Below are 22133 nucleotides of genomic sequence, written 5' to 3' on the forward strand. Positions count from 1 at the left end.
TACAAAAATAAAAATTCGTGCGTGTGTGCCAGATTTGTTGCTCTTGCACTGAAGGGTTAAACAGATCTCCTTGCTGAGTGTGATCCCACAAAATGGTAAAAAAAAAAAAAAAAAAAAAAAAAAAAAGCGGTAGGGGTAAGCCTCCGCTCTTTTAAAAGCCGCCCGTGGAGGGGCAGGTTCTTAAGCAGCTGGGGGGGGGGGGGGGGCGTCGTGGGCGAGGGTGGCAGGCCGCCCGAGCTTTTGGAAACGGCTTCCCAGGAACCACGAGACCCTCAACCGTAGCAGCTGTCACCCCGGTGTCGGTCAGGAGGCTAGCGACCAGGGCGCTCGTTCTGCCTTCCCCGAGCGCACCCGCGGAGAGAACAGAAAGTCCCCAGTGTGCATGCACTGCAGGGTTCTGTTGCGGGAGGAGCTCCGGCTGGAGCGGCCCGGGGAGGGGACAGGGGGCGGTCCCAGCACCGCCCCGAAGGGCAGAGTCGGGGGCTCGGGCCCCGGAACGGCGCCCTCCTAGCCCTCGCCCTGCACGCCGCCTACCACCGAACCACCCGGGTTCCCCAGACAGAACCACGAAAACACCTTCGAGAGCAATGAGTTAGTGTGTGAAAGGCATGGATGGATTTTATTTATTACCCTATATCTACAATTTAATTTGAGGTAAAATATAAGCAACACATAAAAATGCCTATTTCTGCTACCATGTAATATAATTCTCCATCGTGAATATTGTGATAAAGCTAATGGAAACTCTATGCCGTCACGTACTCTAGCTTCTTATAGCTGGTATTTTACAACTCTCATTGTCTGTGAAATCCCAACACACGTACGATTCTCCCACGAAGGGCGCAGGACTCTCAGAGGGCGCAGAATCAGCTCGTGGGCCCCTCCCTCCCCACGCTGGAGCCTCAGTGCTACACGTCGAGATCTAAAATGGCGAAGGCAATGGAAACGCGTGGGGCCTGACCCAGGCGGGAGCGGCGTTCCGAGGAGACCCACACCGCCACGGGTCACAGGGCGGTGAGGCTTTAGTGTCTCGGAGCTCGCCCCGACACTCATACCTGATCTTCAGCTTCTGGAACACCAGGCGTTTTATTCGGACGAGAAGTCAGGGTGGGAGAGGTTCCGAGGCTCCGTCTGTAAGCCACACGCCGACATGCTAACCTCTCGCTGGCTGTTAGGCGATCCGGATGGTGGTTTTTTTAATTATGATAAAAAAACATATGAACCATGATAGATAGCTTAGGAAAAGGTTTAGTCAAATATACAGATACTAGCTGTTCACTCAGTCGTCAAGGAGAGCCGTGAACAAAAGGATCATTTAAATGATTTCTCAAATAGAAAAAACCTAAAAGGACTGTCACAGGTGCTTTCTTCACTGCAGGAGCTGAGATGTTCCCGGAGGAGAGATCTTCACTTGATTGGAAAACAAAACACCACAGCTGAAGGCTCTGTTGCTGCGTAAAAAATCTGATGAGATTCATCCCTGCCATTTTCCCTGTCGTTTTTCCAGCATTGCTGTAAAATCCTTATAATACATTCCAAAGTAAACCAGCCATTCCAAATCTACAGTCACTCTGCTCTTTAATTCAATTCACAGAACTGCTGAAAAAGTAGACATTTCTATCTAAAAGTAGAAAAAAAGGTTTGTATAGAAGGTATTTCTGTTATACAAGTATATTACACAGCTCGGGGCAGTAACAGGTCCGAAAAGCTCTTCTCACCCACTGATACTTTAAGCTAAAACAGAAGAGAAAACAAACAAGCGAGAACACGGGTTAATCTGATTACAAGACTTCCACATCCGCAGATAGCACAACTCAATCAGCACTCAAGTCCATGAACTGACAGTATTAAAAAAAAAAAAAAAAAAAAGCCCTCAGGTACACCTCAGAGCCCACTGCTGCGAAGCTATACCCTCCGACCAGCGCGTCTACATTCAACAGCTGGGGCCTGGGGAGGTGCGACAGGACGGGAGCGGAGGTGGCTGACTCCGGGCATAGGGCTCCGCTCCTGTTAACAACCGGGCCAAGTTCAGGAAGTCTGAACAGCAGGTTCAGGGTTGTAAGTAAATTATGCGAGCTGCAAAATGGATTGAGCAGCTTGGCCAGACTCTGCAAACACCATTATTGTGATTGGGGAAAAAGTCAGCGTGGTGATACGGATTCAGAGTGAACTCCAATGGAGAGGATAAGATCTACCCTACAGATCAGAAACAAAACATTTTTCTTTTAGGGCAAAGCGCTTTTACGTCTTTGACTCAAAGGCAGATATTGATCTAAGGAAAATCTTTCTGCTTGATCTTCTAACTCAAACCATCCGGTAGGGCTTACACTTGGACCTCATTATGGCCGAAGCAGGGAAAACACAGTATTAGCTTATGAGCATGTGGGGGTTGGGGGGGGGGGGGGGGGGGGGGGGGGAGAAGTTCAGACGAACACTAGACGGCATCCCAGACACAGATGCTGATTTACCCTAGGAGGGAAGAGGTCTACCACGTAGGGTCTGGTTCTTGCTTGATCTGAGAGTTTCCGTCAGTCTCCTTTATTTCTATCAAGAAAACCAAAAGGGAACTGATAAATTACACTACGAATGCAAATCTGTATAATTATAAACCCACTCAGATCAAACTATGTGCTAAAATGACTTATCAGGAATTGTGACGATACTAAAGATAACATTTTCAGAGACAGTGTTTCCCTAACAGTTCTTAATTGTGCCACTTGAGTGTTCACAGTAACAAGCATCTTCTTATGTATCTATTTAAAAATCTAGGTTAGAAAGTAGTTATTCCACTGGCTCAGAATTCATTACGAGTCATTTGGAGAAAACGGAGCAGAAGAACCATGAGTCATCGCCAACACGCCATTTCTGGGCAAAAATGACACATCCAATTCACCCAGAAACAAAAGAAAACCCAAGCACACAGTCCTAGTGAGACGGCTCGAACACCGCCGTCAATGCCTCGTCCTAAGAGCGCTCCCGGGGGCTTCAGTCTTGGACCACCGGCGGCCCTACCCTTTTTTACCTTCCGTTGCAGGGCCCTCCAACTGGCTTGGCTCAGCGGATTCTGCAGAGAAACACACCAAGATTTACCGTAACGCTGCTTTAACGTTGCTGTCTCTCACTCATCTACAAGGGCCCAGAGAAAGCCAGGAGAAAGCTCTCCACACACTGCACACCAAGCGCAAGTCGCAGATGGAACAGCAGACACGGCTTCTTGGGATTAAACACACGTGTCTCACGTGTCTCACGTGTCTCACGTGTCTCAACTAGTGTCTCAACTGGTCTAACAAAAGTCTCCTTTTTCGGACATTTCAGTTTCCTCACGCAACCCAAGTCTTAAATAACAATTGTAGTTTAACACAGTTCTAACATGAGGGAACAAGTTCCTTTTTCACGTCCTTTTCCCCTTTTCTGTGGGTTCCCCTTTAATAAAAGCCTTTTTTTTGGTTTCAGTGAACCACAGTAGCAGGCTTCAACGCTGGTTTCTAAGGAATGTTTAAAGCCACAGTACACGCATTTCCACCCGGCACAATCCGGCTCATAACCAGCAATGGAAACGAATGGCATAAACGGTAAAGTCTAGACAAGCTTCGCCCTCAGAAATGGCACTTTACACCCTTGGCCTTGGGGTTCCTGACCTCCTTCCCAGCCGACGGGGGCACTGGAGTCAAATGGCATATGCCCCACAGTTCTCAGTTAGGACCCAGAGCTCGAGCACATACAGGCTTCCAAACACAGGAGTCAAAGACAAAGTCTAAGTGTGAGTGTGTAAATGACTTTCCCTAAAGTTAGGCGAATGTTATTAGCAAGTGAGGCCCCACAATTTTATGTGGTCCATTTTATCACAAAAGCAGGAATAATTCTATGTTTTACCCCACTTAATTTACCTTGTATCACTGGGCCTTCTGACTCACTCTGATCGACCAACTCTGAAAATAAAGTAGATTGATTTAAACAATAACTTAATGCTTGCTGTTACAATGGAAAAGCATTTATACATACATTCTCAATTTGGATGCTCAACTTGGCCACAACAGGCACTATTTTCCTATGACAAGAAGGGAACACAAGAGTTCTGGTATGTCCCATCAGAAGAACTAATTTATAGTAATTACTGGAAAATTCTATTATAGACTACTGCACAAGGATGAGAACAAAATTGAACATTTTAAACAAAGTTAAGGGGGCTAGGAGGTTTAAAATACAATGCTCTTTGAAACTAACAGTTCTATAGAAGACAGATGAATTGGGATTAATAATTAAAAAAAAAAAAAAAATCCAGGGGCGCCTGGGTGGCTCAGTCGGTTGAGTGTCTGACTTCAGCTTAGGTCACGATCTCGCAGTTTATGAGTTCGAGCCCCGAGTCAGGCTCTGTGCTGACAGCTCGGAGCCTGGAGCCTGCTTTGGATTCTGTGTCTCCCTCTCAATCTCTCTCTCTCTCTCTCTCTGCCCCTCCCCTACTCATGCTCTGTCTCTCCCTCTCTCTCTCTCAAAAATAAACATTTAAAAAAAAGAAAAAAAAAAGAGGAAAAAATTATCATGGGATTTCTTTAAATGACCAAATTCCCCGGTGTGATTCAAGCTCAATGTCACACAGATGATGAAAATATCTATGAAGCAAGGTGTGTGTCCTCTTTCATTACTGACATCACCACGGACTAACACACTTGGCCCAGATAGAGAATAAGAAAAACAGAATCTATGAAAAAAAAGTCATGGTTTGGGGGTACAATCAAATGAACACATTTTGTGATAAAGTGAAACCCAAAACTTGGGAGGCAGAGGAGACAGAACAAAATCCAGGACACTGAAGAGTGGAGCCCCCAGTGGGATGAACGGCTTGAGGACAGGGGGGCAGGCAGCACCTACAGTCACTGCGTGATTTCCCAGGTCGGCTGGGGCAGGGCCACGATGCTGCTCCGTGGGCCCCCAAAACTCCTGAACACTAAATTGAAGAGGCTCCCCACTTTCCCAGTGAACAGACCGCAGACTGAGTACTCAAAGTAGAGGGGTTTTAGAGAGTTATAAAAATAATGCCAATTGGAAAAAAGACTGAAATGCTAACAGTACTGGGAAAGAGAATGTTCACTTTTGAAACATTTCAATGAAGTCGGCAGAACCTAAAACATACGAGCACATGTATATACAGTATTTGCTAAAAATACAACTTAAAATGATAAGAACATCAAGGAATTGGAAGAACGGACACGTATACATTTGCTGGTGCAACAACGTTTGAGAGCACAACGTGCCAGATGGAGGCTTGACCAGGGACGGAAGCAAGGTGCGGCTCATTAAAGATCTACTTATCTAGCACAGTGATTACACAATAACAGTAAAGTTACTGTGGTAATAGTATCGAATACAGATTGTATTTCCTGAGCACATACAGTACTGCTCTGGGTTAGGGGTCAACAAACTTTTTCATCAAGAGCTAGGTAAGTCCATATTTCAGGATTTGCGGAGGACGATGCTCTCTGTTACAGCTCCCAACTCCGCCTAAGCAAACAGGCCTTCTTGGAAACGTCCTTTTTCTCTCCCCCTCCACCCGCAATAAAACTTTATTTACAAACACAGGCAACAACTCTCTGATCCCCGTTTAAGGTGTCTGACACGTAACGAGTCATTTAAAATGCTCTAAAGCTCTCAATATGGGTACTAACATCACCGTTTTAGGAACAAGTAAAGTGAGATTTAAAAGCTCAACAAGTGACCCCATTTCACATGTATAATGTGCACAGTGCTTTTACACTGAGGCTAAAACCCCAACTTTGCCCAGTTACTGCTGTAGGTGAATTGAAATATCTACTGTGTGAGCAAAGTGCAAGTGCACACAGTCTCGCACACCCCACACAGGACGAAACAAAAAGACTTCATGAAATTTACTCACGGTTATTAATCACAAGTCCCGGAAATGGTCTAAAGAGAGAAACAAATTGGGCAACCGTTTATTTTTACTCTACAAGCAGTTACATGTACATTCAGTTTATCTCACTAACTTGTAACTCATGTCACTTACGTGTCACAATGAGCACTGTTACCAACTACGTTTCAATCTCACACTTTTTAATCTATGGACACACAGACACGGGAAGAACTCTATAGGTCATTATTAGAAAAGGCCACAGTAAAGACGGTGAGAAAAGAACAGCAGTGAAGAAGAAAGAAGAGAGGAATTCCAGCAGCAGGGTCTAATGGAAGCAGGCTTTTACCGAGACTCCCGGGGAGGAGCACGGATGACAGACACTGGTTAAGTGGGACAAAAACTGGGGGAAGAGGAGTGGATGCCAGGAAGGAACCTCGGGAGAGGTTACCACGTGAGCTACCTCCCAGAGCCAGACCTGAAGGACCTGTACCAGACACAGTGGGAACCTGGCAATGAGCTGACTGGGAGGATCTCGTGACAGCCACGTTTCTGGGAGTTGGGAGAAGCATAAAGACGACACGGATGCTTGCTCGGGCAGCTGGAAAGGAGGACATCTACTGCAAACCTCCTGGGACGGGCGCATGGTAAGGAATGGAATTCCCGACAGGGTTGGCGAGGAGGTACGATCATCGCTCCCAACTCTGTGGATAAGGAGCTGATGCTCTCAAAGGTGACAACTCACGCTATTGTTGTGCAGACAAGGAAGGAAACAAAAGGACCTGGCTGACTTGGGGTCAGACTCGACTGCCCTGAGCCTGCGATGACGGGCCCAAGACACGGGCTGGCCGTTTTTCCTTAATGGGCCAGACAGTAAATATTTCAGGCTTTGCAGACGACGCTGTCTCCGTCCCAATGACTCAGTGTTACCCCTGTACCCTGAAAGCAGCGGTAGGCACTACGGCACAGTGTCTTAATACAACTTTATAAGATAAACAGGCAGTGGGCTGGATTTGGTCCACGGGCAACGGTTTGCTAACCCCTTGCCTTAAAAACCAGAGAATCCAGAGTCACCTAGGGAGAAGAGAACCTCACAGTAAGATAACTGAAGTATTTTACGTGTTTCCCTTCGCTACATGGTGAGCTGGACTCTACTATTCCCTAGGCCTACATTCTGGAAGACGACGTAGCCTCATGGTCTGCAGATTCATTCTTCCAAACAAGCAGGGAGCTCTCACTTACCGAATGACTGTGAATTTAATGAACTCGGCAGAATCTAAGATCCTTCTCATGGAGCTGATTTCCAGGTAACTGGGGGCTTTGAATGACACTCCAGGAGGCATGCCGTCAACCACCACACAGCCAGGGTTAATTGTGATTTTCCTGTAGGGAACTTTCACAGGGAAACCCATACCAATAGCTTCACCTAGGACAAGACAAACAGCACAAAAGCACAGATTGACCTGTCATCTTAGAAGTGGCTAAAAAGCACAGGACCAACATTTAAACGTGGTCTCCACTGTTAATAAAGGCAATGCACACGACAAACAACCTTACCTTTGAACCTCAGTTCTAGTCACTTTGATATCGACCTGACGGTCAAGAGTCTGACAGAGCTAAAGTTTCCTTAGGAAAGAACTTTAGAGAAACTCAAACACTTACGTTGAAAGCTTATTTCCTTGCATTAACGGGAAATAACAACTATCTGAGCCTAAGCTACAGTCCAGTACTGGAACACCCAAGCTCACCACAAGCAGCACGCTGCAAATGCAGAACTCACCGAATTTCCGACTGAAGAGGTCGTTCACTTGCTCTCTGAGCTGTCTCGCTTTTTCGACTTTTGACAGCCTTTCATTATCATCATCTAGAAAAGGTGAGAGGACAGTTCTAGCTTAATAGTCCAATTAAAACATTTTTTAAACATTTATTCATTTTTGAGAGACAGAGTGTGAATGGGGGAGGGCAGAGAGAGGGAGACACAGAATCAGAAGCAGGCTCCAGGCTCTTAGCTGCTAGCACAGAGCCTGACACTGGGCTCAAACCCACAAACTGTGAGATCATGACTTGAGCTGAAGTCGGATACTTAACTGAGCCACCCAGGCGCCCCAATAATGCAATTTTAAAGTATTTAAAAAAAATTTTTTTAATGTTTATTTTTGAGAGAGAGGGAGACAGAGTGTAAGTCGGGGAGGGGCAGAGAAAGAGAGAGGGAGACACAGAATCCGAAGGAGGCTTCAGGCTCTGAGCTGTCAGCACAGAGCCCAACACAGGGCTCAAACCCACAAACTATGAGATCATGACCTGAGCCAGAGTCGGATGTTCAACCGACTGAGCACCGACAGGTGCCCCTACAGTATTTTTTTAATGTCTATTTAATTACGGTGAGAGAGAGAGAGAGAGAGAGAGAGCAAGAGAGAGAGAGAGAGAGAAAGTGAGTGAGCAGGAGCAGGGGAGGGGCAGAGAGAGAATCCCAAACAGGCTTGATCTCATGAGCTGTGATCAAGATCAGAGCTGGACGCTCAACCGAGGCACCCCGGTGCCCCAATAATGCAAGTTTAATTCCAAGTCAAATTTTACGTGCTGAGTCAACTTGCTTTATGTTTTTGGAAGACTGAAGTATTTTACACTAATCAAGAATAAAACAGCTTAACCAAATGATTTGAGTATGACAGCAACCTGAAAATGCTAAGCCTTTATTCCCATTATGAAGAGCTTCACCTGCTCTCTTGTACAGATTTCCTAAACAAGACGCGAGGTACTAGCTCATGCCGCATTCGGTAACCTCCTAAAGCGTTCTGGAAAGCAACCAATGAGATGATGTATTTGGTGAGCGCTTTCTGAAGGGCAGGCGGGGACGCAGTCCTGAACAGGGCGAGCACCGGGAACCTGTCTACTCTAACACCCAAAGAAGGAAAACCCGACTAACGCGATAAAGGCAGAGAAACCATACCTGGAATCGTCACCTGAATGATGTTAAGATCTTCAACACCAGATGCAGTAGTATTAACATTGGGCGATGAATTTATTTTTCCTTAACATAGAAACATCATATCAGAGTGTACACAAAATAGATTCAAATCCTCTCTACTCATGTGCTTACAATCCAGACTCCGCAAGATAGTATTTAACCTAACTTTGTTCAATGCTTGTTCCTTTTTATGGTCTATTTTGTCATTCTGTGGTATTAAGCTTCTTTAAAGACTTTCTCCCCCTCGCCTTCTTTTCTTTCTTGTTGGGATTAGTATAGCATCAGACACATAGAGATTCTCATTCGTTAAACAGACTGCAAATCATAAACCAGTCACAACCCCACTTTATTTTTCTCAAAGTGGGCTCCACGCCCAGCACGGAGCCCAACACAGGGCTTGCACTAACTTATGACCCTGAGCTGAGATCAAGAGTCGAAACGCTTAACCGACTGAGCCACCCAGCTGCCCCTCAACCACAACTCTCTGGATTTCATGGCAGTAGACCACTGCTGGGAGAGGGGCTGCGAACGGCACGTTTCCTGTAGCAAGGACACTCACTCGGAGGGCTCTTCGAGGAGGATGTGCTCTCCTTAATTGCGGTCTCAAACATTTCAGGCCTGCAACACGAGAAGAGAGGAAAAAACCATGTTTGCTAATAATCTGATAAGAAAACGTTAAACTTTCAACAAAAATTAAAAAACACCGTTTACTTTCTGTAAATATACATTCCAATTGTTAGGAATGGAAAAACGGAAAGAACAGCGCCTCAACGAAAGGAACGTATACAAAAAGACCAATTATACTTATGATCATAACACCTGCCCTGCCCTCCCGAGCTTAAATTAGGGGCTTCTTCGCCCAGTTTCCACTCTACCCTGGAAGGATCCAGTGCTAGACTTGAGAATGGAGAGAGGGAGCAAGGCTGCACATGGGCAGCACGGAACCATAAGCACGAGTCTTTCTCTATTAAGTAGAAGCCGAGGCCTTCACTACTTACTGCCAGACCTCTGCAGACCCCAAAAGGTAGCCATTGCACTTGGTGGTGTTGGCTTCGAGTATTTGCCAACACTGCGGTGGGACTCCAAAGCAAGCACTAATAAATGGAACCTCAAAGTCACTGCAATTAATTTCAGATAATGCTTAAGCACCAGTAAGTATTTTTAAATTCCAATTATTCCCCCCATCTCAGTGGTGTTGGCCTAATTCATAGACCTCCAAGGCAAACAGAAATGAAAAACATTCTGCAAGCTGGAGAAGGAACAGGGCTCCACAAGACTCAACTACTACTCCCCTTCCAGCAGCATCGACCAGTAAAATACGACGATGGTAGATTTCAACAAAATCAAGTTGTCAGGCCCTCTGGCAACCTACAGCCCTCCTTCCCTATTTTAACCAATTACGGAGAACGTGAAAGGTCCTCAGAGGTACAGTTTAAAGAGTTTTGGATCCTACAGCTCATTTGGCCACAAAGCTGAATCCACGTGCCAGTCCGGCTGTGCCCTAGTACCAACTAGTTTCGTCTGCATGTCCTTACTTTATTTTTTGAAGTTAAAAAATTTTTTAGGGGCGCCTGGGTGGCTCAGTCGGTTAAGCGTCCAACTTTGGCTCAGGTCATGATCTTACGGTTCGTAGGTTCCAGCCCCGCGTCAGGCTCCACGCTGACAGCTCAGAGCATGGAGCCTGCTTCGGATTCTGTATCTCCCTCCCTCCCTCCCTCCCTCTCTCTCTCTCTCTCTCTCTCTCTCTCTCTGCCCCTACCTCTGCTCATGCTCTGTCTCTTTCTCTCTCAAAAATAAATAAAGGTTAAAATTTTTTTTTTAACTTTTTAACTTCTTTCTTAACTTTTAGAGAGAGGGAAAGAGAAATAAAGAAGGAATGTGTGCCCATGTTCGCACGTGGGACAGAGAGAGAGGAAGAGAGAGAATCCTAAGTGGCCTCCACATTCTGCTCAAGTCCCGGCATGGGGCTTGATCTCACAAACCATGAGCTCCTGACCGGAGCCGAGATCTAGAGGTGGACACTTAACGTCATGAGCCACCCAGGCGCCCCTGAATGTCCTTACTTTTTAATGATGAACTTGATTTTGGCCTTGTTTCTGAGAATCTTCTCCAGCCTTGGGATGCCAAAAGTAGACGGCCGCCGGAAGGGTACACCCTCAGGCAGGCCCTCCACATAGAAGTCTTCCGGGAAAGACTCAAATAATGCAAACGGCACTTTCACAGCTTGCTTGAGGCCGAGAGCTTCGCCTGTAAGAGACACACACGTTTCTCTTATTGCTCACATTTGCCACTTTCCTAAATTCAACCTTTGTAAAATGCATTTTAAATCAGTTTATAGATACGAAAATTACTTTTTTTAAGAAAAATATTTTAATTATAGAAAAATAGGTTCAATTTTGCAGTGCTCAGAAAAGTGGGAGAGATGATGGAATTCATGCTTGTGAAACCCAAACACTTTCTTTAATGTTTATTTATTTTTGAAAGAGACCGTCAGTCAGAGTGAGCGGGGGAGGGGCAGAGAGAGAGGGAGCCACAGAATCCGAAGCAGGCTCCAGGCTCCGAGCTGTCACCACAGCGCCCAATGCGGGGCTTGAACTCATTAACTGTGAGATCGTGACCTGAGCCAAAGTCGGGCACTTAACCGACTGAGCCACCCAGGTGCCCCAAACCCAAACACTTTCGATGACGGTAATATTAAAAACAATTTTTTTTTTTTTTAGTTTATTTATTTTTTGAGAGAGAGCAAGCAGTAGAGTGGCAGAGCGAGAGGGAAAGAGGGCATCCCACTGTCAGCACAGAGCCTGATGTGGGGCTCGAACTCACGAACCGTGAGATCATGACCTGAGTCAAAATCAAGAGTCGGACGCTTAACCAACTGAGCCACAGGCACCCCAATGATAGTAATATTCAAATATTGAACATTTTATTTTGTGCACATTCTTCTATTTGAAAAAGCTACCATATATATTTTAATACTCATCTTTCAAAATGACCTTACCGCATTTTTCATTGAAAAGATTTTCAACTTTCTGTTTTAGGTCTGTGATCTTGGCATTCCAGGCCTCTGCAAGTAAAAACCAAGACAGTTATTAGTAATACTTACCAAAATACATCCACGCTCAGGCATTTCTCATTTTATTGTGTGTCTTTAAGAAGTACAAAATAAAAAAAACACAGGTTTTTAGCACAGTCAGGTCTGACAACTACTCTAATCCTACATCATTCAACTGTTTTATTATTACTAATATATTGGCCACAAATAAATGACATAGGCTAAAATAAAAAACAAATGAATACCAAGAAACCTTCCAAAAAAACAATTACAGCATCTACTATCTGCCTACTATCTACCCTGTAAATAATTTAGTATTTCTAATCCTCATAATAATCCCATGAAGCAGGAACATTATCCCCATTTTACAGATCTAGAAACTGAGGCACAGGGGTTAAGTAACTATTACAATGCCTTTAATAGCTAATATACACGGACTTACCAGATAGAAAACAACTCACCTAAAAAATTAAAGTATCTGTATTGTTTCCTTTTATTTAAATTTTTTTTAATATTTATGTATTTATTTTTGAGAAAAAAGAGAGAGGGTGCACAAGTGGGAAAAGGCAGAAGAGTGAGAGACCCAGAATCTGAAGCAGGTTCCAGGCTCCGAGCTGTCAGCACAGCACTTGATAAGGGGCTCGAACCCACAAACCGTGAGATCGTGACCTGAGCCCAAGTTATACGCTTAACCGTCAGCCACCCAGGCACCCGGATTGGTTCCTTTTATTTAAAATGATGAAAGTAAGAAAAAGAAAATCCATATTTACCAAAGGAAAACTCTCTCCCTCGAGGCTTGAAGGGAACATTAGAACCATTAGTCTGAGTAGGGGTTCGAACTGCTGAGGTTTGAGGGTTGTTGTTATTAGGGCCTAAAGAAGAATTAAAAGAGAATCCTGATCAATGCATGCATTCAATCACGTTTAAGTACTGCTTACGCTTTCTCTGGGACACGTGCCCAAAAAACAAAGTGACATTCAAACAGCACACAAGCATGGCGCAGTGAAAACGGGCAGGACGCACGGTGTCACAGCCCTCCCTCCACCCGTTTATCTACTGCCGTCCCTACAGTCAGTCATTTTTGCCCCAAACATAATCAATTTTCTGGAACATCGGAGGTGCCCTCGCTTCACTTTGTGCGTCCCCGTGCCCTCTGGAGCCATTGAGTTTTCGGTGAGCTATGTTTGCTCACGTTCCTTTCAACCCTTACTTAACCACAGCTGCAGGTGCGAAGGTCTTTCCTTTGGACACTGTAGCTGACTCTGGAAACACCCTTCCTTTGAATTCTGGGTACAATTTAGAAACAATGTTATAGGAAACCGCTTTCTTCCACTGAATGTAAGGAGGGTTAGCTTAGGTTATTCTTAATAAACCCCAAGCCCTGAGTCTTCTTTATGTAGGCTCACCTAATGCTTAAATAATAAGCTGATTTTTTTTTAATGTTTTATTTATTTTTGAGACAGAGAGAGACAGAGCATGAGCAGGGGAGGCGCAGAGAGACAGGGAGACACAGAATCCGAAGCAGGCTCCGGGGGCTCCGAGATATCAGCACAGAGCCTGATGCGGGGCTCGAACTCACGGACCGTGAGATCATGACCTGAGCCGAAGTCGGACGCCCAACCGACTGAGCCACCCAGGCGCCCCATTAATAAGCTGATTTTAATCTGAAGCCAGCCAGCAATTTTTAAACAGTAAGGAAAATAGCCAAAATAATGGGAAAATAAAAAGAAATTAAGTTTATTCAGATTTCTTTAGAAAACAACCAATATTCTAAAGATTCAGCTTCAAACTCTGAATTTCCCGACTTGCAGAAATATCTGTATAGCTCTGCACTTTCACCTAAATTACCTTTCTATGGAGTTACCTACTTCCTATGCTTATCTTCACATAAAAGACTTCTGCTTGGGGAACGGTCTGCAGTGACATTACGACAGCTAAAGGTGCACACGGTCACTGTCCCAAGCACATTATGTGTTTTAACTAACTTACTTTTCACAGGGATCATTACCATGTCCATTTCAACCATAGAGAAACTGAGTCCCAGGGGCTATGTAATTTGCAGTCGACCGCACAGCGGCCAAGGTACGGAGGCGGGATAACCGTCGGAGTCTGGCTCCTTGGTCTCCATCACCACGCCGTCTCTCTGATGTGCTCGCAGACCCGTACTTGAGTCTTTCCTACATCTGGGCAACGGGGGGCCTCAGCATGGGTGTGGCCACTTCCACCTGCTGTACTTAGCCTGGATGTACACGGCCTCAGAAAACCCTCACAAGTGTCGGAGGTGATGACGTGAATGGGAGACTCAAGATGAAATGTATCTGTGATTCTCTATAAAACGTCAAGATGCAACATTCTACTCTAGTTATTTCAGAACTCGTGAGTCAAAACGACAGCTTCTTCAAGACGGCAAGGTGATGAGAGCCCAGGGACTCTGGGCTAGCTGGCTCCAGCAGCCTGGTTTAGCTGGCAGGTATAACCCACACAGAGGCCATCAGGCCACCCTGTCACCACGGCCCTCCAACAGGCTACTAGAAGCACCCAGCCCACACCTCTGCTTCTAACTCGATGCTGGCGATTCTAACAGGGTGAGACAGGGAGACACTTGTGGTCGGCAGACAGAACTGAGCGGATGAAAGTATCTAGCTCTTACCCTACATGAATAAAGCAGCATTCACGCTTATGGTTACGTGAAATAACACCACACATCCACTGCCCAGCTACATTTAAAATAATGACAACGTCAAGTACGGAGAGGATGTGAGGCAACTGGAATGCACGTATCCCTGGCAGGAGTATGCAACGAGAAAACCACTTTGGAAGATTGTTTGGCAGTTTCACAGAATGCTAACAACTCCCCGATTCTCGACTAAATACCCCTCAAGGGGAGGAGGGCGTATGCCGCACTTTGTACACAAACGTTTGCAGCATCGTTTTTAGACAAGGCTGGAAACAAACCTGAATGTCCACTGACAAATGTATCAACAAAACATGGTGAATCCATGCCACGGAGGAACACTGAGCACTAAAAATGGAGTGCTAAAATGCCGCATAAAACGTAAATCTGAGAGTGTTAGATGGAGAAAAAGCATCTGACCATAAAAAGAATAGATACAGTAGGACTCCACTTATAGAAGATTCCAGAACAGGCAAAAGTATTCCACGGTGACAAAAAAGCAGAGCAGTGGTGGCCAGGGGGCCAGGCTGGGGGGTGGGGGGTGGGGTGGGGGGGACTGGCTGCTGAGGAGCACGGGGGCATCCCAGGGTGGTGGATGTGTTCCAGAAGCTGACTGAAGTAGTGGGACAAACATGTCTCAAAACTCAAACTGTACAATCACAATGGGTGCATTTTAGTAGGTCGAAATTATACCTAATACATTTATTTCTTAAAGTTAAAAACTCCCAAACCAGCACAATTTATTATTTAAAACAGAATATTAGTACAGTGCAAACAAAATACCACCCACCCACCCCCGGCCATAAATTGGCAATTCTGTGTTCCTGGACACGGACACAGCTCTTCACTAAATAAATCCCTTTAAATACTACATTGGCCTTTGCAGACAATGGGTTCAGGCAGGGCTGATACTGTATCTCCTCTGTGTCTTGCTTTGCACGTACACCTAATCCCAGAAGCTCCACTGGTCATCTCGTATCCGTGAAAGAAGGGACAAGAGGAAACCGAGAAGCCAGCCTCCTAATTTCTGAGCTACTAAAGGGTAATCTACTTTCAAAATTTCTTTTATGTAAGAAAAACATGCATCTCCCTCTTTGTAAAGTCACAGTTGGTTACAATAGAATACAATCTTAAAACTGTACCTGGTAAACTTACTTCTATAGACCCAATCATATTAACTCTTTATTTCTCTGTTTCTCTAACCTGTAACGCCTAACCAAGAGCTTACTTATACTTGCATTTTAAGTAGGCTCCCTGCCCAACGTGGGGCTTGAACTCACGGCCCTGCGATCAACAGCTGCATGTTCTACCAGGTGCCCCCGAGATAACAAAATGGGGGCTGAGGCGTCACCTAGTACTGTAAACCATTAACACAAAACTTGAGGTTATGTGACAACAAAGAATCATCCTACTGAAGCGGGCCTTTCTTTCTGTGTTAATTGCAGAGACAGAGGGTAGTAACCATCCCGGACAGCAGGCGGAGAGCCACCTCTACGGGGTGAAGTACTCTAACTCCGTGAACCTGCAAAGATGAGTCCCTCCACAGACCCCCTGGGAGTGGAGAAGGAGTTAGTTTGAAGATGTAGGAACGAGTTTAATCCAAGGCACTGCTGTTTCAACCATACCTCAACTCTTTACTGCAAAGAATAGGAAAAAAAAAGAGAGGAGAAAAGAACCCTACGTATTGCTCTCTGCACCCTTTACTTTATTAGGAGGAAAGAAAAGCCTCTTAGGGATCGTCCTGCAAGCAGATTACAAAGTGCTCCAAGAACACCACGTGGACCGTTGGGAAATTCTGAATAGGAACAGTTCTGAAATTTACAAGAGGCAGCTCTTCACACCTAAGCCCAGTTTTGTAAAAATTCATTTGCATAAAAACGAACTGTAAATTGAAGAATCATCAGAAACCTACCCCAGGGTGGCCTTACCTTCCACAGTGACCTCAATTTCAGGAACTTTTGAATTACTCCCAGGGCTTCGTGGTCTTTTTGGGGACTGCAAGGCTGTAAAATAAGCACACGATTACTTCTGTGTACTGTAAACAAAACAAAACAAAACAAAACAAAACAAACAAAAAACAACCCAGAAGCAGAGTGCGCCAAACACCCAGGCGCCTGGGTGGCTCAGTCAGTTAAGCGTCCGACTTCGGCTCAGGTCACGATCTCACCATTCGTGAGTTCGAGCCCCGTGTCGGGCTGTGTGCTTACAGCTCGGAACCTGAAGCCTGCATCGGATTCTGTGTGTCCCTCTCTCTCTCTCTCTGCTCCTCCCCTGCTCACACTCTCTCCCTCTCAAAAATAAACATAAAAAAAGAAAAATTAAAAGAAAAAAGAAGAAAGAAAGCAGAGTATTAAAATTTATACAGTCTGGATTTTTTGGAGGAAACCGAAAGGATTCAATTGGAAGTTTAATCCTCCACATGAGTCTCAACAAAGCTGTGGACACGTGAATGAAGGCGGACTGCAAACATGAAATTTTCAACAAAATGTTAAAAAAAGAAAAAGGGGTGGTGGTAGTTATGAGGGGTCCATTACATAAAACACCTGGGTGGAGGGGGGGAAAGCAAGCAAACAAACAAACCGAAAGCCCCAAAAAGATACTGGCCAATGATTCCATGTGATTTAGGTCATGTCGATAAAGAATGTTTTAATGCACTGAGGTTAATAAAGAGTGTATATCATGTCTTACCTTTAGTGTTTATTTTGCTAGCCATTCCCGGTGGCAAATAGGAGATAACTAGTTCAGGTCTAGAAAGAAAACCAAGAAACATTACAAGAGCCAGGACACTACACTGGTCTTCACAGACCGTAAGCATCATCATGACCAGAGATTCTGTTACTAAAGGCCATCATCATGTAATACACAATTAATTCTGTGTATTACAGAATTAACTACCCCCCCCCCCCAAGGTAATCTGCTACTTGGTTTTATGAAGAGTAAATGACTTCTTTCCTGAAAATGAAAATTCACTAACACCAGTTTAGTTGCTGCAACAGTGGAAATTCTGCAGACGTGTAAGTAAGGAACATAATTGTGGGAATTCAGCTGCACACAAGCTTGATGAGGAATAACGGAGCAGAGAAAAATCTGACTTTTCACCCTCTACTCAGCATTTAGGAATGCTCAAGAGTCAGCACAGCGTCTCTGCCCAAGCTGAACACCACCCCTGCGAGGCAGGTATTAGCATTCTCCTTGTACTGACGTAGATCAAGTACAGGTTAAGGGATGTGCAAAGGCAGCGGCCAATGCCAGGACCGCAGCTCAGAGCTGTGTCTTCCCATCACGGACTACAAAGCCTTAGGGGTCGCCTGTAGCCAGAAAAAACTTTAAATAGAAACAGAACGTTACTGTTTTAATTCCAGGAATGACTACAGTGGCAAATCGAACTTACTTTTTAACAACAAACTTGATTTTATTACTCCCACGGACAATCCTTTCAAGTCGTGGGATTCCAAACCAGGTAGGGCTTCGGAAGGGAATTCCTTCTGGCAAGCCTTCTACATAAAGGAACTCGGGGTTTGATTCAAACACAGGGTATGGTACTTTTACTGCCTCTGTGAGTCCAAGAGCTTGAGCTGCAGGTGAGGAGAACATAACGTGCGGAAGGTAACATTTTACAGACATTCTTTTATTTTTGTCTGCAATCTTAATAATAAGCTTTTTAAATAATAAAAACCCTTTTTATCTTATCAAGGTATATTTGACATATAACATTATACTAATTCCAGATGTACAACAGAATGATTGGTATTTGTACAAACTGCAAAATGATCACAAGAAGTCGAGCTAACATCCTGGCATTCTCAAATGTGTTCTGCAAAAATTCCCTACCACCTAGCAATCTCTGCTCACCATTATCTTTTTTTAAGGGGGAGCCTCCACTCAATTATTGGAAGCATTTTGCGTAGTGTACCGTGCAAAACTGAAGAATGGGCCTAACAAATAAGTACTTGTAAAAAGAACATTCTAGTCAAAGTGATCTCTGTGCTCTGTGCAGAAACGAACTACGGGCCATTTTATGCCCAAAGAGACAAGTGGCCGTCGAAAGACAAGAGCCATATGCGGTGCACCTAAGCAGAGCTCATCATGTTAGATCAGAGGCAGAGGCGGCAGATTCCAGATCCAGGCCACAGAACGTTCACACCAGGTACAAAAATGACGGATGGGAAGGCCCCAGGGACACTGCTGTCACTCCCACTCCTTACTTCCTTTTCCATGACAGACACACACCCAATCAACTGAAACACTCCTGCTGAATCTCCTCAGAATCCCCAAGACAGCAGTCAACAGCTAGCTGTCACCAAATCTAAGCTGAAACAAACGAGACTTATTTGCCGCCCGTGTGTGGCAGCCGGACTCGAAGTGCAGACGGTGGGGCGGAGATCCCCCCCGCACCCCAGCTTCTCCCCACCACACACCACACAACTGAATCCAAGAGAAATAAAGTAAGGTGCTCAGAGTAAGGAGCAGACATCAACTAAAACCCAGTTTCTGGGACCTTCCTTCCGTAGGTTCTGTAGTGCTATCATTCATTCAGAACCTGCCTTTCATTTAGGTTTCTAAACTAAGACATAATCACTGGGTTTTACTTACCAAATTTCAAATTAAAAATCTCCTCCACTTGCTTCCGTAGCTTGGTAATTCTGACATTCCAATCTTCTTTGACTAGAAAGCAAAAATAAATGTAATTAACAATGTTTCCTTCTTGGTGCGGACACACAACTAGGTTGGATGCCGCTCTTCTCAGTGATTTCTTTTTTACATTTTTTTTTTTTTTTTAACATTTATTTATTTTTGAGACAGGGAGAGACAGAGCATGAACGGGGGAGGGTCAGAGAGAGGGAGACACAGAATCTGAAACAGGCTCCAGGCTCCGAGCTGTCAGCACAGAGCCCGACGCGGGGCTCGAACTCACAAACCGTGGGATCGTGACCTGAGCCGAAGTTGGAAGCTTACGCGACTGAGCCACCCAGGCGCCCCAGTGATGTTCTTTTTTAAAAGACTGAGATGTATCTCATATACAACACAGTGGCAGTTTAGGGAGCACAACCCAGTGACACTCTTCATTTGATTTCGTTTACAAACAAAAACTTTGGGTCTTAAGGAGAAAAAGGATTCCCTGCACCTGTCAAGTAGCAGAACTTCAGGAAGATGAAATTCAAGTATTGGTTCACACTGTCAACAAAGAACGTGCCGGCAAGATTGCTCTCGGCGAGTGCTTTACAAGTGGCTCCTCCGTGGAGACCCAGCACAGGATCCTGACAGGTCAAGGAGGACCAGCTGGTACAGAGCCAGGCTTCCCATGCCAGGTTCAACCACAAGAGCTTCAATTATATTTGCTTTCTATACAGACATCCTTGTTTTATCAAACGGATGTGTGGCTAGAAATCCGTAGAAAGCAAAACTTCGTTATTCACAAAAATAAATGGTAGGAATACACGTTAAAGGGATTAGGGAGATGTCACTAAACACTCACATCTATAATCTGGTTTATTTCTTTACCCCTGTTTACAACACAACCATCCCCTTAAAATTTTTTTTTTTGTTTTTAATTTTTATTTTAAGTAGGCTCCACACCCAACCTGGGGCTCAAGAGTCACACCCTCTACCGACTGAGCCAGCCAAGTGCCAGGACAACCATCCCCTTTTAAATGTAAATAAAAATACAGGGAAATGGACCATTATGGAAGACACATAGGAGGTCACTTACTTGAACAGACACTCAGGACTTATTTGCTGGAGCTGTGGATGGAGAGGGCCTTGGAGGCACTATTAGGTGATGGGAGAGGCTGGACAAATAAAGGAGGGAAGGAAAGAGAGAGAGAGAGAGAGAGAGAGAGAGAGAGAGAGAGAGAGAGAGAGAAGGGTGGGAAGGCAGAGAGCAAGGGTCACATTCGGCGTGGAAGGGATCTAGGGGTCTGTGTCTTCGGACAAAGGCAGTGGGAGATGCTGGGCAAGTTCTGGAAATGCTAGTGAAGGTCGGTGGTTTCAGAAAACCTTGCAACACACTGTTCACTCTTACTGTAGAAGTACTTTAAAACTGTTCCTTTAAACGAAATCCTAGCATCTCAAGGGTTTACTATGGTGTGCCTCAGCCGTTCAGCTGGAGGACGTACGTTTGGTACAAACCAAATTTGAAATATTACTACAAAGACATCCAGACTCCCCTTCTCCAAGGTCAAGGGCTTCTGCTCACCTACCCAGTTCCTGCCTCACCCAACACCTCCTTAGAACAGCTGGTACCTGCCATTCTAATGCAAGAAGATGTCTGAGCTACTTCGGGAATCAAGTGACCCTTCCTGTTCTGCCCCTTCAAAGCTCAGTTACCTGGCTAACTCCAAGACTTTCTCACGTGTGCCACTATGCAAATCTTTTACCGAAAGGAGGGCAGAGTGTCCCCACAGCGTATTTAAGCCTACAGCTTTTACCGAATTGTGTGTCATTCCAAGAATTAAGTCGACCTCTTGAATGGCAGAACTAAATTCTGTCGTGCATTGAGACTTGAGCTGGGCCAGCAAAAGACTAGTGCCTGGTTCACTGGCAGACATTTGCCAACTTTAACTCTTGGCCAAGATCACCTATGAATGGTGGAAGGCCAAGTATCATTAATGATACAGATTACCGAGATTTTTCTTTCGATGACGGGCTTTTCGGCTATCTATGTCAGAAGACAACAGATCAAGTACTGCTAAAAACGGGACCTCTCAATCTGTGGCGCCGGGCACGTATCGAACATCCTCAGGTTTGCAGTCACGATCAGAATTATTAAGAAGTGATCACAATGGGGCGCCTAGGTGGCTCAGTCGGTTAAGCGTCCGACTTCAGCTCAGGTCATGATCTCACAGGCCGTGAGTTCGAGCCCCACATCGAGCTCTGTGCTGACGGCTCAGAGCCTGGAGCCCGCTTCGGATTCTGTGTCTCCCTCTCTCTCTGCCCCTTCCCCGCTCGCACTCTGTCTCTGTCTCTCAAAAAGAAATAAACGTTACCAAAAAAAAAAAAAAAAGTGATCGCGTTAATCACAACCTTGAATTGACATCTGCCTGGAGAAACGAAGACTCATACAGAGACTTCCATCATATTCATGCTAATCCATGTTAATCCGGTTCGACCCTGGGGAATACTTTCTTTCCATTACTTCCCTCAGCAAAAGTCTACGTCGTCTCCAATCTTCAGGTCATTACCAATACTGTCTCTTTGCCTAAATCAACAGCATGCTGAGGAGGTCGTCATGTGGATTCTTGATGCTCAACTGATCACACTGTTTCCCCCGCAGGATTTGGGGCACAGGAGAATTCTGTTTCCCTTGTACAGTATTTCTCAATCACTTTGCACGTGGTTATAAACACAAATGACTTTACAACATAGCCGGCTTACTGGCTGACCTTCACCAGTTGCCCCCAGGTACTCTCAGAGCTGAGGGATCAGTATGTTGACCTTTATTTTTTAATTAATTAATTGTTTTAAAATATTTTTATTTTTAACTAAACTCCACACCCAAAGTGGGACTTGAACTCACAACCCCAAGATCAAGAGTCACAGGCTCCACCGACTGAGCCAGCCAGGCGCCCCTGAAGGA

The 22133-nt window shown here is 45.0% G+C and overlaps 1 protein-coding gene across 7 annotated transcripts in view; it reads right to left on the minus strand.

The window, feature by feature from the left end:
- Positions 1–592: 592 nt before the first annotated feature.
- GTF2I (general transcription factor IIi) overlaps positions 593–22133 on the minus strand; it is a 109169-nt gene continuing 87628 nt past the window's right edge. For all 7 annotated transcript variants that reach the window (XM_030301129.1, XM_030301128.1, XM_030301124.1 and 4 more), the window contains 16 exons: positions 19151–19222; positions 17949–18132; positions 17246–17304; positions 16486–16560; positions 12654–12755; positions 11830–11895; positions 10895–11078; positions 9391–9449; positions 8814–8894; positions 7644–7727; positions 7106–7289; positions 5891–5919; positions 3888–3929; positions 3023–3064; positions 2469–2544; positions 593–1734 (listed from right to left, as the gene is read on the minus strand). In XM_030301129.1, the coding sequence (XP_030156989.1) occupies positions 2486–2544; positions 3023–3064; positions 3888–3929; positions 5891–5919; positions 7106–7289; positions 7644–7727; positions 8814–8894; positions 9391–9449; positions 10895–11078; positions 11830–11895; positions 12654–12755; positions 16486–16560; positions 17246–17304; positions 17949–18132; positions 19151–19222 (1322 nt within the window). In that variant the 3' untranslated portion in view covers positions 593–1734; positions 2469–2485. The remainder of the gene's footprint in view (positions 1735–2468; positions 2545–3022; positions 3065–3887; positions 3930–5890; positions 5920–7105; positions 7290–7643; positions 7728–8813; positions 8895–9390; positions 9450–10894; positions 11079–11829; positions 11896–12653; positions 12756–16485; positions 16561–17245; positions 17305–17948; positions 18133–19150; positions 19223–22133) is intronic.

This window comes from Lynx canadensis, chromosome E3 (genome assembly GCF_007474595.2).
Source record: "Lynx canadensis isolate LIC74 chromosome E3, mLynCan4.pri.v2, whole genome shotgun sequence".
NCBI classification, from domain to species: domain Eukaryota; kingdom Metazoa; phylum Chordata; class Mammalia; order Carnivora; family Felidae; genus Lynx; species Lynx canadensis.